This window comes from Chiloscyllium punctatum, chromosome 9 (genome assembly GCF_047496795.1).
Source record: "Chiloscyllium punctatum isolate Juve2018m chromosome 9, sChiPun1.3, whole genome shotgun sequence".
NCBI lineage: Eukaryota > Metazoa > Chordata > Chondrichthyes > Orectolobiformes > Hemiscylliidae > Chiloscyllium > Chiloscyllium punctatum.
The window spans coordinates 77,845,422-77,859,209 of NC_092747.1; the positions used below are offsets into that span (position 1 = coordinate 77,845,422).

The 13,788-nt window shown below is 39.5% G+C and overlaps 1 protein-coding gene across 4 annotated transcripts in view; it reads left to right on the plus strand.

Moving 5' to 3' along the window:
- Positions 1–593: 593 nt before the first annotated feature.
- maml2 (mastermind like transcriptional coactivator 2) overlaps positions 594–13,788 on the plus strand; it is a 440,629-nt gene continuing 427,434 nt past the window's right edge. For 2 of the 4 annotated variants that reach the window (XM_072577865.1, XM_072577866.1), the window contains exon 1: positions 1,362–1,517. Coding sequence is in view for 2 of the 4 variants with exons in the window: in XM_072577864.1 (XP_072433965.1) it covers positions 1,206–1,517 (312 nt within the window). In the remaining 2 variants the exon portion in view is untranslated. Of the gene's footprint in view, positions 1,518–13,788 lie in introns of all 4 variants that reach the window. The other 2 variants (XM_072577864.1, XM_072577863.1) reach the window with 2 other exon arrangements.

Sequence of the window (13,788 nt, forward strand, 5' to 3'; positions counted from 1 at the left end):
TTGTGGAAAAAAATGAATTGGTTCATACTTAATTTTAATTTTAAAAAGGAACTGAATTTACACACGAACTTAGATAAGTGAAACCTTAATTTTAAGATGAGGTATAAATGACACATCAGGATTACACTACTCTGTCAAAACATCTTCACGCATTTCTCCAATTGTATAAAATATCAGTACTGAAGTGAGAGGAAACAAACAGTAATTCCAGAGAACACGGTTTAAGATAGATCGCCTCGAAGCAAAAGAAAGCCATTTTACAAAAGTTTCTCTGTTCATTAAATTGATCCGAAATGATCAAGAAACTTAATTATGAAAGGAAGCTGCCTGAAGCCGGAGTCAAACTCTGGCTTCAGCCGAAGCTTCCACTCGTCTTGAAATTTTAGTTCTTTAAAATTAATCTGAATCAGTTGCTTTATTTTCCTTTAAATCTCTTTTAAATGCCTGTTCGACCATTTTGTTTGCTGTTGAGAGTCTGGGTTTTGTTTTCCTTTCCCTTTCCTTGTTTACTCAGGCAGTAGCGATATCATTCCGCTAGTGTGGAGAGAGAGCCTCCCCTCTCACTCTCTCTCACACGGTGTGAATACCAGCTTGGTGTAGTAAGTGAGCAAACAGCGGCGGGCGTATAACAAACAGAACCGCCTGCAAAGTTGCTCCAGATCGCCGTCCTGGCAGCGCTGACAAAGCTTCCTGCATCTGGACGAGCAGCAGCAGTGACCTCCCTGCTCCGAATCCGCCTGCGGTCAGAAACAACTTCCCAAGTTTCAGCGGGATCTGTTTTTTTCTGAACACTTTTCTGTATGTTGTTGTCTTTTCTTCCCCCGCTTCACTCCTCCTCCTCGAATCTCCCTCCCTTCACTCCTCCTCCTCGCCCTCCCCCTCATTTTCCTCTCTTTGGTCGGGACGGAAGAAAAGGATCGTGTGAACAGCGAACAGATCCAAAGATATTGTGTGTTATGAAAAAGTATTCGTTGGAGCATTAAAGGGGCCTGTGTCTCCCATGTTTGTTTGTCAGAAGGAAATCACAGTAACACGAGAAAAATTGAGTTTTATCATCTTCATGATGTAAAGTAGATTTTGTTTAGTCCAAACAAAAGGAACCAAGTTTTTTTTAATTGCAATCCATTTTGGAAAGGGTGGTGTAAGGTTAAAGAAGCGAAATCGGCAGACGAAAACTTGTCAAAATTATATGCTGGGAGGTAAAAATGGGGGATTACAATATGCCCCCAAACCCAAAACACAGCGCGATCGTGGAGAGGTTGAGACAACGGATTGAGCTATGTCGCCGCCACCATGCAGTCTGCCAGGTCCGCTACGAGCAGAACCAGCCGCAGCGCATCGAGCAAGAGCGCAGGGACAAACTCGTACTGCACCAGAAGTACCTGGAAACACGCAGCAAGAAGACCCCCAAAGCCAAACAACAGCCCGAAAACAACCGGGCTCTCAAAAACTGCGACAGTGAACTGTCTCCAGGACCTAATGCAGCCAGTGAACCCAGAAACCTCACCCTCATTGCTGTAAGTTTGCTTCCTTGAAAACTCGCTCTCTTTAAAACCAAAGCTTCAAACGTTGATCTATTTGGAATGTCCTTCATTGGAGTTTTGTTTTCTTTTGTTTCAATGAATTAGACTCGCATAAGCAAATTACTTTCTAAATTTTAACTGTTTTTAAAAAATGTTGTAAAGCTCTACTTTTCATTTTTCACGCACACTTATTGATAGACTTCACCGAAAACGGTTTGAATGAAATTGCGAAGAACAAATAGTTTGTTTTAAAAGAGATATACGTTGCAATACAAAGGCGGTCCCAACTAAACATGGCCCTGTGCCATATTATTGCAACCATACTTCTTTAACTTATTTAAAGTTCCATAAGTGTTATCAAACAGGCCCTGTCTGCCAGTTCCCTTGCCTACTTGTAAAGTATTAAACTGTGATCTGTGTGGATGATTTACTCTTAGTGTATCCTTTTTGCAAGCCTATTTTGAATTGAATGGCCCTTGCATCCCACTGGAAGAACCTGTTGATCACACATAGAACATAGAACAGTACAGCACAGTACAGGCCCTTCGGCCCACAATGCTGTGCTGAGCATTTATCTTAATCTAAGATTAACCTAACCTACACACCCCTCAATTTACTGCCATCCATGTGTTTGTCCAGCAGCTGCTTAAATGTCCCTAGTGTCTACTAGCACCGTTGGCACTGCAATCCATGTGCCCTCCACTCTCTGTGGAAATAACCTACCTCTGACATCTCCCCTATACCTTCCTCCAATTACCTTTACATTGTGACCCTTCATGACAACCATTTCTGCCCTGGGGAAAAGTCTCTGGCTATCTACTCTATCTATGCCTCTCAGTACCTTGTACCTCTCTATCAAGTCACCTCTTCTTTCTTCTCACCAATATGAAAAGCCATAGCTCACTCAACATCTCCTCATACGACAAGCCCTCCAATCCAGGCAGCATCCTGGTAAACCTCCTCTAATGCATCTACATCCGATAATGAGGTGACCAGAACTGGACACAAGATTCCAAGTGTGGTCTAACTTGGAATACACCTTCTTAACGACCCTGTCAACTTGGGTGGCAACTTTGAGGGATCTATGCACATGGACTCAAGATCCCACTGTTCCTCCACACTGTCAAGAATCCTGTCTTTAACTCTGTATTCAGCATTAAAATTTGACCTTCCAAAATGAATCACTTTGTATTTATCCAGGTTGAACTCCACCTGCAATTTCTCAGCCCAGCTCTGCATCTGTCAATGTCATTTTGTAGCCCTCGACACTATCTACAATACCACCAACCTTTGTATCATTGGCAAACTTACTAACCCACTCTTCTACTTCTTCATCCAAGTCATTTATAAAAGCTGCAAAGAGCAGAGGCCCTGTGGGACAGCATTCACCTCTGATCTCCAGTCGGAATATTTTCCATCCACTACCACTTTTGCTGTCTTCTATCAGCCAGCCATTTCTGTATCCAGATAGCTGAATTTCCTTATCCCATACCTTCTAAATTTCTGAATGAGCCTATAGTGGGAAACCTTATCAAATGCCTCATTGAAAATCCATATACACGACCTCCACAGTTCGACCTTCATCAACTTGTCATGTCCTCAAAGCACTCAGTAAAGGTTGTGAGGCATGATCTGCCCCTCGTAAAGCCATGCTGGCTCTCTTTAATCAAACTATGTTTTTCCAAATAGTCATAAATCCTATTTCTTAGAATCCTCTCTGGTACCTTGCTTACCACAGGTTTAAGACTGACTGGTCTGTAATCCCCAGGGATTTCTCTATTCCCTTTCTTGAACAGACATTTACCTACCTCCAATCAGCTGGTACTACTCCCATGGAGAGTGAGAATGCAGCGATCATTGCCAGACATGCAGCAATCTTATTCCTTGCTTCCCATAGTAATCTTGGATATATCTGGTCCAGCCCGGGGACTTATCTATCTTGATACTTCCCAGAATTTCCAGCACATCCACTTCTTAATATCAATCTGTTCAAACCTGTTAACCTGGTGTTCTCACGATCAACAAGATCCCTCTCTCTCTCGTGAATACTGAAGCAAAAAGACTCATTTAGGGCCTCCCCTACCTCTTCAGACTCCAGGCACAAGTTCCCTCCACTATCCCTGATTGGCCTACCCTCTCCCCAATCATTCTCTTACTCTTCACGTATGTGCAGAACGCCTTTGGGGTTTTCCCTAATCCATCCTGCCAAGGTTTTTTTGTGTCCCGTCCTAGCTCTCCTCCATCTATTTTTGAGTTCTTTCCTAGCTAGGCTGTAATCCTCTAAAGCTGTGCCACATCCTTGATTCCTCAACCTTAAGTAAGCTTCCTTCTTCCTTTTTATGAGAAGCTCCTTTGCTATTGTCATCCAAGGCTCCTGCACCTTACCATTCCTTGCCTGTCTCATTGGGACAAAGTTATCCAACACTAGCAACAAGTGCTCCTTAAACTGCCTCCACATTTCTGTTGTGTTTTTCCTGTTGAATGATTGTTTCCAATTTATAGTCCACAGCTTCTGTCGAATGTAATATAATTTCCCCTCCCCCAATTAAAAACCTTCCCATACAGACAATCATAGAATCCCTACAGTGTGGAAACAAGCCATTAGGCCCAATAAGTTCACACCAACTCTCCAAAGAGTAACTCACCCAGATCTGTTCCCTATCCTATTACACTACATTTAATGCATCTAACCAACACATTCCTGAACACTATAGGCAATTTAGCATGGTAAATTCAGCTAACCTGCATATCTTTGGATTGTGGATGGAAACCAAAGCACCTGGAGGAAACCCATACAGACACAGGGCAAATGTGCAAACTCCACGCAGGTAGTCAACCAAGGCTGGAATCGAACCTGGGTCCCTGGCACTGTGGGGCTATAGTACTAACCACTGAGCCACCGTGCCATACTGGCTGCTCATGTACCTCTCCATGGGTATGGTAATGGTGAGGCAGTTCTGGTCACTGTCACCAAAGTGTTCTACCACTGAGAGATCTGACACCTGGTCTGGCTTGTTGCATAGCACCAAATTCAATATGGCCTCCCCCCTTCCCCACTGCCCCCACCCCAGTTCGCCTGTCTACATACTGAGTCAGGAATCCCTCTTGTAATCCACAAATTGAACTTGCTGACTCAAAACATGTGAATAGGCCAGTAAATTTCACTTGCTTATACGAATGGTGGTAAATATTAGGATAAGACTTTCTTTGATTGAAGCAAGTTTGGTGTTTTTTAATCCCATTTTAAAAAAGTTACACAATTAGTTAATCAAATACATAATTATCAGATTTTAAACTAATATGTATTGCTCTTTAATGTAAAAGGGTATTTGAACTCTACTTGCAAGTGGTTTGCAACTTACTTATAACTTTCTGTTAGTGTTTATATGGACAAAAGACAAGTTTCATAGGACTGAGACTTTTGTGAATGTTCAATATATCACCAGGACTAAAACCTGTTGATATTGGTAGATGCATTTTCAGCTTTTTGAGCGACAGTTTTGTGACAAAGATATTTCAGCATTGAATGTTTACTTCTTTATTTTCTCCTTTATTCCCTCCTTCTGAAAATGGAGGTTGCTAAATGGGGCATGTTTCCAGAGGTGGCAGTTGTCCCCTATATATTACCCAAGTATATACTTATTAAGTTTTGATGATGAGTGTCAGCAGGTATCTAGCTGGCAAGAGCATTAATCTGTGTCTTCAATGTGTTCTTTTATGATGCCCAAATGTTTCTTTACAACAGGGCTTGCTGTGCAGTGAACATGAATTTGATTGATTATTGATGCATATTTGAAATTTTTTTTGTACTTTGGTTAAAACCAGCTTGGTGAATCATTTCAGAGACCCCTCCATATCACCCAGTTACTCATTGAAAATATCTGAGATATTCCGTGTTGTGTTTGTACATGACATATACAATATTTATACAAATAGTTACAAGCTGTAATTCACTCAACCAATCGTGATGACATCTCAAACTGTGAAGTTGAAGCATTTAGCAGATTATGAACTTCAGTGCAACATTGAGATTGAGTTACAGCCTTACGCTCAATGCCAGGTTATTTGTTTTTATTTCATTACTGATTACAATCACTTTTTCAAATAAAAATGCTTATTGATACCATTTTTCATGAACAGTTTTACAGGTTTTAAATTCATAAAACAGGAACTCAATTTTAAAATAAACATAAGCGAAGGAAACAAAGGGACTATGTATTCTATAGGTTTATATAATGTTAACAGATGCCTTATTGAGAATATGAGTTCAGTACTGTATAAGAAAAATTATACTGACATGAAAATTTTTTAGTGCTGTAACAATACAGCAATGTGATATCTTAACTGATCGTTTTATACTGCTGTCACCACTTACCACCACCTGTGGTGAAACTGCAAGATTTTAGTCAAGCATTCCATTGCTTAAAACACACTTTCCAAACATACATGGGAAAACAAAACGAAGCAATTTTACTTCAAACAATTTTTCATTGCTTGAGTGATTTAAAATGTGAGAAATTACCATTAGGTATTAAACTTTTTTGAAGTCTTAATGACACAAAATACATTTCATTTACCACATATTAAATATGTACAATAAATACTAACATACATACTTATTGTTGGTTAGCTTAAGTATTGGTAAAAAGAGGTTGAAGACTCTGGAATGATGGCAGTACCTAGTTTCAAAATCTCAAGTACAGTGTGGAAAAATAAAGAATAAATTTAAATGTTCAGCATTACAGTCCTTCTTTAGTCATGAGTCTGTAGAAGTTCCACATTGGGCTTTCCCCATGAGGACTTACATTCCACAATGAGGGCTTGATTTATTTTTCATACTGGGCTCGTTCTTTCAACTGTTGAATCCTGCTCTGGGCTCACCCAGTGCCACACTCCAGACCCGAATGCCATCGCCTCCATAACCGAGCTGTTTCCAGAAGGGAATAAAAGAAAACAAACTTTAAAAGCTGAAAAAAAGGCAAAAAGTACACTAGTAGAAGAAGAGAAAAGAAAAATGGAAACAGTGTAAGAGCCCCGGGCTCAGAGCTTGGATGCTGCCTACCCCATTGCTATTTACAGGAATAATGCATGAGTATATAATATGATATTACAGCAGGTATAGGCAAATGAGTCTCACAAACCTAAGAACAGCAATCATCAAAACTTTCAATTGCTTCAGCATCTACAGCCTTTTGAGGTGAACATTGTCCCAGATTTCCACTGATCTCTACTTGGATAGTATTTGCTGATTTTACCCCAAAATGGTTCACTTCCAATTTTAAGGTTATGCTCCTTTGTTTTGGATTCACTGTGATAAAATAATTTCTCTGTAGTTGCCATTTGGATTCTTTCTCCATCTTGCAGACCTTGATCATTCAAAATCTTCTAAATTCAAGGAAATACAAATCAAAATTGTGCAACTTGTACTCATCATTTAGGTCTTTAAGTTTTGTGAATATGCTGGGTAAAAAAGTAATTAAGTTATGATAAATTTAATCATATTCAACTGTAATACTGTATGATTCCAACAAACCTTTCGATCTCAAAATATCATTAGAACATATTGTGACATCTTGTGTATAACAGATTTGATTTTGAATACTTTGGAAGAATTTTGAATCATGCCAACATGAATTGTTAATAAGTTCATAATGAATATATTTGATGAGCAGTATTTGCTTTATTGCATGAAAATTTTAAGAAAATAAATAATTTGTACTATGTAGCATTTTCAGGCTGTTCCTGAATTTAAAACACTTCAAATTAAGTCTATAATGTTAGAAGTCATTAAGTTTATGTAATGAAATGGCATCCATTTGCATACTGTAGATATGAAATTGGGAACAGGAAATATAAGCAAGTGTAAGCCATTGGGCCCCTTGAGCCTGCTTTGCCAAATTATGGCCAATACCTACCTCAACATAATTTTCCCACATTATCCCCATATCCATTAACACTTTTAGTTACTATAAGTCAAATGATCTCTGTCTTGATTCTAGCTCCTGATTTTCATAACCTTCAAGAGTAGAAAATTCTGAAGATTCACAACCCTCTGAGTGAGCAAATTCTTCCTCATCTTAACTCTAAAGGGCATACCTCTTGTTCTCAAGACTCTCTTTCATGGTTCTAGATCCTGCAGAAGTGATCGTAAATATCTTCCTTTCATCTAACCTGTAAGAATGTTGTATGCTTTAATGTGGTCACCCCTCATTCTTGTAACTCTATGAATACAGGACCAATCTCTAGGATCACTCCTGCTGGAATAATCCCTCCATCTCAGGTATTAGTCTCATGAATTTTATTTGCACTCCCTCGTTGCCGTCATATCCTTCTTTAGATCAGGAGAGTAAAAATGCACACAATATTCTAGGTGCAGTCTCACCAGAACTCTCTCAGACTTCATGCAAGACTTCTTTACTGCTTCGTTCAAATCCTGTTGTTGTAAATCTGTAAAACTGTTTTTGGCATTGGAGAAGTATTCATCAGGACAACTCTGTCAAACAATAGCATGAGATTTTTAAGTTTATGTCAATAGGACAGGCAAGCTGGGGAGTTTTGCTCAACAAAGACACCTTGGAGTGCAGGTGCATAGTTCCTTGAAAATAGAGTTGCAGGTAGATAGGGTAGTGAAGAAGGCATTTGGTATGCTATACTTTATTGGTCAGAGCATTGAGGATGGGAGTTCGGAGGTCATATTGCAGCTGTACAGGACATTGGTTAGGCCACTGTTGGAATATTGCATGCAATTCTGGTCTCCTTCCTATCGGAAGGATGTTATGAAACTTGAAAGGGTTCAGAAAAGATTTACAAGGGTGTTGCCAGGGTTGGAGGATTTGAGCTATAGGGGAGAGGCTTAATAGGTTGAGGCTATTATATCTGGAGCATCAGAGGCTGAGGGGTGACCTTATTGAGGTTTATAAAATTATGAGGGGATAAATGGACAAGGTCTTTTTTGTTGCTGTGGGGTAGAGGGTGAGGGGGTTTAGGGTGAGAGGAAGGAGATAGAAAAGGGGCCTAAGATGCAACATTTTCACACAAACGGTAAAGCATGTATGGAATGAGCTGACAGATGAGGTGTTAGAGGCTGGTATACTTACAACATTTAAAAGGCATCTGGATGGGAATGTGAATAGGGAGGGTTTAGAAGGATATGGACCAAGTGTTGGCAAATTGGATTAGGTCTGGTCAGCAGGGATGAGTTGGACCGAAGGGTCTGTTTCTCTGCTGTACATCTCTATGACTTAGCGAGTTTTGAGAAGATTTGTAGCTCAGGTTGAGATTTTGGATGTAGGTTTGCTCACTGAGCTAAAGGTTCATTTCCAGATGTTTCGTTACCTTACTCGGTAACATCTTCAGTGGACCACAGGTGAAGCAATGCTGAAAATTCCTGCATTCTATTTATATGTTTGGGTTTCTTTGGGTTGGTGATGTCATTTCCTGTTGTGATGTTATTTCCAGTGGTGAAGTCACTTCCGGTTCCTTTTCTCAGGGGGTGGTAGATGAGGTCTAAATGTGTTTGTTCATAGAGTTTCGGTTAGAATGCCATGTTTCTAGGAATTTTCGTGCGTGTCTCTGTTTGGCTTGTCCTAGGATGGATATATTGTCCCAGTCGAAGTGGTATCCTCATCCGTATGTGAGGATACTAGTGAGAGAGAGTCATGTCTTTTTGTAGCTAGTTGGTGTCCATGTATCGTGGTGGCTAGTTTTCTGCCTATTTGTCCAATGTAGTGTTTGTTACAGTTCTTGCATGGTATTTTGTAAATGATGTTAGTTTTGCTTATTGTCTGTATAGGGTCTTTCAAGTTAATTAGCTGCTGTTTTAGTGTGTTGGTGGGTTTGTGGGCTACCATGATGCCAAGGGGTCTGAGTAGTCTGGCAGTCATTTCTGAGATGTCTTTGATGTGGGGGCTAGGGTTTCTGGATGTGTTTTGCCTGCTTGTTTGGGTTTGTTGCTGAGAAATTGGTGGACTATGTTCATTGGGTACCATTCTTTTTGAACACACGGTATAGGTGATTTTCCCCTGCTCTACGTAGTTCCTCTGTGCTGCAATGTGTTGGCTCATTGAAATAATGTTCTGATGCATGGTATTCCAACCGGAACTCTACCAACAAACACATCGAATTAGACCCCATCTACCACCCCCTGAGAAAAGGAACAGGAAGTGACTTCACCACAGGAAATAGAACATAGACATAGAACAATACAGCACAGAACAGGCCCTTCGGCCCACGATGTTGTGCTGAACATTTGTCCAAGCTTAAGCACCTATACATGTACCTATCCAATTGCCACTTAAAGATCACCAATGATTCTGACTCTGCCACTCGCACAGGCAGCGCATTCCATGCCCCCACCACTCTCTGGGTAAATGACATCACCAACCCAAAGAAACCCAAACATATAAATAGAAAGCAGGAATTTTCAGCTTTGCTTCGTCTGAGGTCCACTGAAGATGTTACTTAGTAAGGTAACAAAACGTCTGGAAATGAACCTTTCAGCTCATTGAGCAAACCTCCATCCAAAATCTCTGTGACTCCATAATCACTGTTCAGTGTCTCTTTGGAAAGACAACACTGGGAGAAGCATTGCACTATTTCAGGATATCCCTGCTATAGGCACGTAACATAATGTGTGCTTGATGCTGACATTGAGCATCAGAAACTAAAACTGGATGCTTTAACAGAAACAACTCTTGCATCAATGAAAATAAAAATTACACAAGTAATTTGATACCCTGTTATTTAGCTTGTCTGATATTTTAAAACACTGTCCAACAAGTTAATTGATGTACAGTGTAAATGATGTGAACACGATAACTGATTCATTCATGTTTTATTTTGAATTGCGTTTTGAAATTGAGGTTTGAAAATCTGGTGAGAGATGTGCAATTAACACCATCAGTAAAATCTTTTCCCGTTAACTTCCGTGATCTGCAATTTTATAACTTGAATGACCTAATCTGTTCCTGGCCAGTTCTAAACTATTTTTAATAAATTTGTTTGGAGGGTGGTACATGTATGGAATGAGATGCCAGAGGAAGTGGTGGAGGATGGTGCGGTTGCAACATTTAAGAGGCATTTGGATGGGTATATGAATAGGAAGGGTTTGGAGGGATATGGGCCGGGTGCTGGCAAGTGGGACTAGATTGGGTTGGGATATCTGGTTGGCATGGACGGGTTGGACCGAGAGGTCTGTTTCCATGCTGTACATCTCTATGACTCTATGTGACATAGATCCGAGGCAGGCGTGAGTCCATATCTTCTCACTCATATGTAGGGCCCCTATCACTGCACCACAAGACCCTTTTCCAGTTTCTTCTGGGAATTATTTCAACATAAGTTGGTAATTTGGAGAATATTTTGACTTTCAAGTCATTAATTTGATTTATTATTATCATATGTGCCGAGATACAGTGAAAAGTATTGTTTTGCATGCTAAATGAACAAATCATATCTTACATAAGTGCATCAGGGTAATAGAATACTATTTATGTACCTTTGTGATTTCTACGTAAATTTGATTAATTTCAGAAGGGCAACTGTAAAAAAAACTCCATGACATGACAATCAGAACTGAAAATTTAACACCCTTGTTGACTCAGTTTTGAAATATACGTAGCTAAACCATACTACTAATAGTCCTACCTAATCTCGAGGTTTGTAATAACATCCCTAAATGGATTGATGAGAAAAATGTCTACAAGTGTCTCTAGAATAGCTGGACCAAGCTGGAGTGGTAGCTTGATCTATACAGGTGGCTTCAGCATCTTTGGACCAGGAAGGAATGTTCCGTGATCTATGCTGGAACCTGCCTCTGTCTGCATTTTGGCTGGGTTCAGGATAAGACTTTCTCGGGATACTTCTGAGAGTTAGTCTGTAGCACTTATTGTGTAGGTTGCTGCGTGAAGATAGTTACTAGCTGTGAGATTGTTCTTTATCGTGAACTTTTGAAGATGAAAGGAAATGTTAGGGGAGTGTGAATTCAGAAACTATGGTATTTTTATTTCAATACTTTTCACTACGCCACCAATACTTTTAAGCAATAATGATTAAGTTTTAGAAGTTGAATTGTTTGTGTAAAGTATTGTGGCTTGGCCCAGCTAAGTGCAGGTTATCTAGCTACACATAAATTTTATAATTTTGAAGAAGACTATAACAGTAATTGTGATATTTGTTCTCTTAGATATTTGACATGGTCAGAAATATTATTATGCACATTTTGTTCTTTTTTATTGCATATACATGCTAAGCAGCTAGATCAACAATATTGAAAGTATTGTGAGTATTCTTTAATAGTTTTCTAGTAATACTTCATCATGCCAAGTTAGTAGATAACAAAGTAATGTTTAAAACAGTTAATAATTCTTCATTGCAGGTCAAGTAGCTTTGACCACCTTCAATTGAATTGATAGCTTTGAAGTTGTGGTGAGATACCGTGATTGTGGGGATGTTTGCTGAGTTGGGAACTGGGAACAACCTTGGTAACTGGCACATAATCTACAAATCTTTACGTAAACCTTGTGGTGAGAACTAAACATCAGTCAGTTTATTTTTGATCTTTATGCACTGATTCAACTAATGAGAGATAAGTGAGTTTCAACCAGAGGAAGATCTTCAGAGGCTTCTTTCCAACAAAGGTATACTTTGGGTAAGAGAGTACACCCTTTAATCCTTTGTATTCATTGATAACCACTTCGTAATCTTCAAATAAGGAGGTTTAAACCATTTTTCATCCTTCTCCAATTGTGTTCCATTATAATATGCCTGACACAGAAAGAAAATCTCTTTTAATGCCAAAGACTATAGATAAATTTTAAATATTGATAAGTTGTTATTTTCAGTGACTCCTCTTTCAGTTGCTCTTTTGCCCAAACTCCTTCCCAACATTCAACTGTCTTGCTTCCTTCCTGTCTCTTGCATTAGAGCCGCAAGATTCATCAATAATCTTTTAACAATGGCTTTTTTTTGCCTCAACTTGCTAACTTTCCCTTTTTTTCTACTCCATATCCCTCATAATCTCCATCCTGCAAGGTCAGAGGTTTTTAGAGCAATTATATTATAGATATGTATTGGGTGAATTTATTGTTGATTTGTGTTGTTAATATAATGACGGAATGGTTAAAGGTCTCAGTATTACATAGCAGCTGGTGGAATCTGCTACCATATTCTGCAGAATGAAATGAATGTGACAACAATTTATCATCCCTTATTTTTCAAGTTTGGAAATGATCAAATCTTTTGCAGTTATAGAATCATAAAGCTGTCAAGCAGATATCCTAAATTAGAATTCCTGTAAATCTGTAAATCCCTGTGGAGATCCTGTAAATCCATTTTTTAGACAAGAATCAGTCTGACCATTGTGGCACAGACAGCCTCACACAGGGTAGCTCACACCTTCAATACATTATCTGGGCCGACATGTCACCAATTGTTAAAGTTCACTTGAGAATGTAACTTTTAAAATTTACAATTTACATATGAAAGAAGAAACCAACATGGTCATTATAAAACATGAGAGGCTTAAACAACCCTGGTCTTTTTCAATATATAATTTTAGTTACATCACACTGTAAACCTTTGCTATAAATTCTGTATCTTACAATTTTATTCTCCACAACCACCTGATGAAGGAGCATCGCTCTGAAAGCTAGTGCTTCCAAATAAACCTGTTGGACTATAACTTGGTGTTGTGTGACTTTTAACTTAGAATCACAGTGTGGAAAGAGGCCCTTCAGCCCAACAAGGCCACACCGACCCTCCAAAGAGAAACCCACCCCAACCCATTCCCCGACCCTATTGTCCTATATTCATCCCTGTCCAGTGCAGCTAGCCTACACGTCCCTGAACACTATGTGCAATTTAGCATGGCCAATTCACCTAGCCTGCACATATTTGGATTGGAGGAGGAAAACAAAGCACCCGAGGAAACGTACACAGACACGGGAGGAATGTGCAAGCTCCACAAATTCTGAGGTTGGAATCAAACCGAGGTCCTTGGTGCTGTGAGGCAGCAGTGCTAACCATTGAGCCACCATGCCACCAATTCATTAATCGAGTCCCATTTGCCAGAATCTGGCACATAGTCCTCTAAACCATTCCTATTCATATATCAATCCAGATGCCTTTTAAATGTTGCAATTGTACTAGTTTCCTCCAATTTCTCTTGCCGCTCATTCCATTCATGCACCACCCTCTGTATGAAAATAGTTGTCCCTTAGATCCCATTTAAAATTTTTCCCCTCTCACCTTAAACCTATCTCCCTAT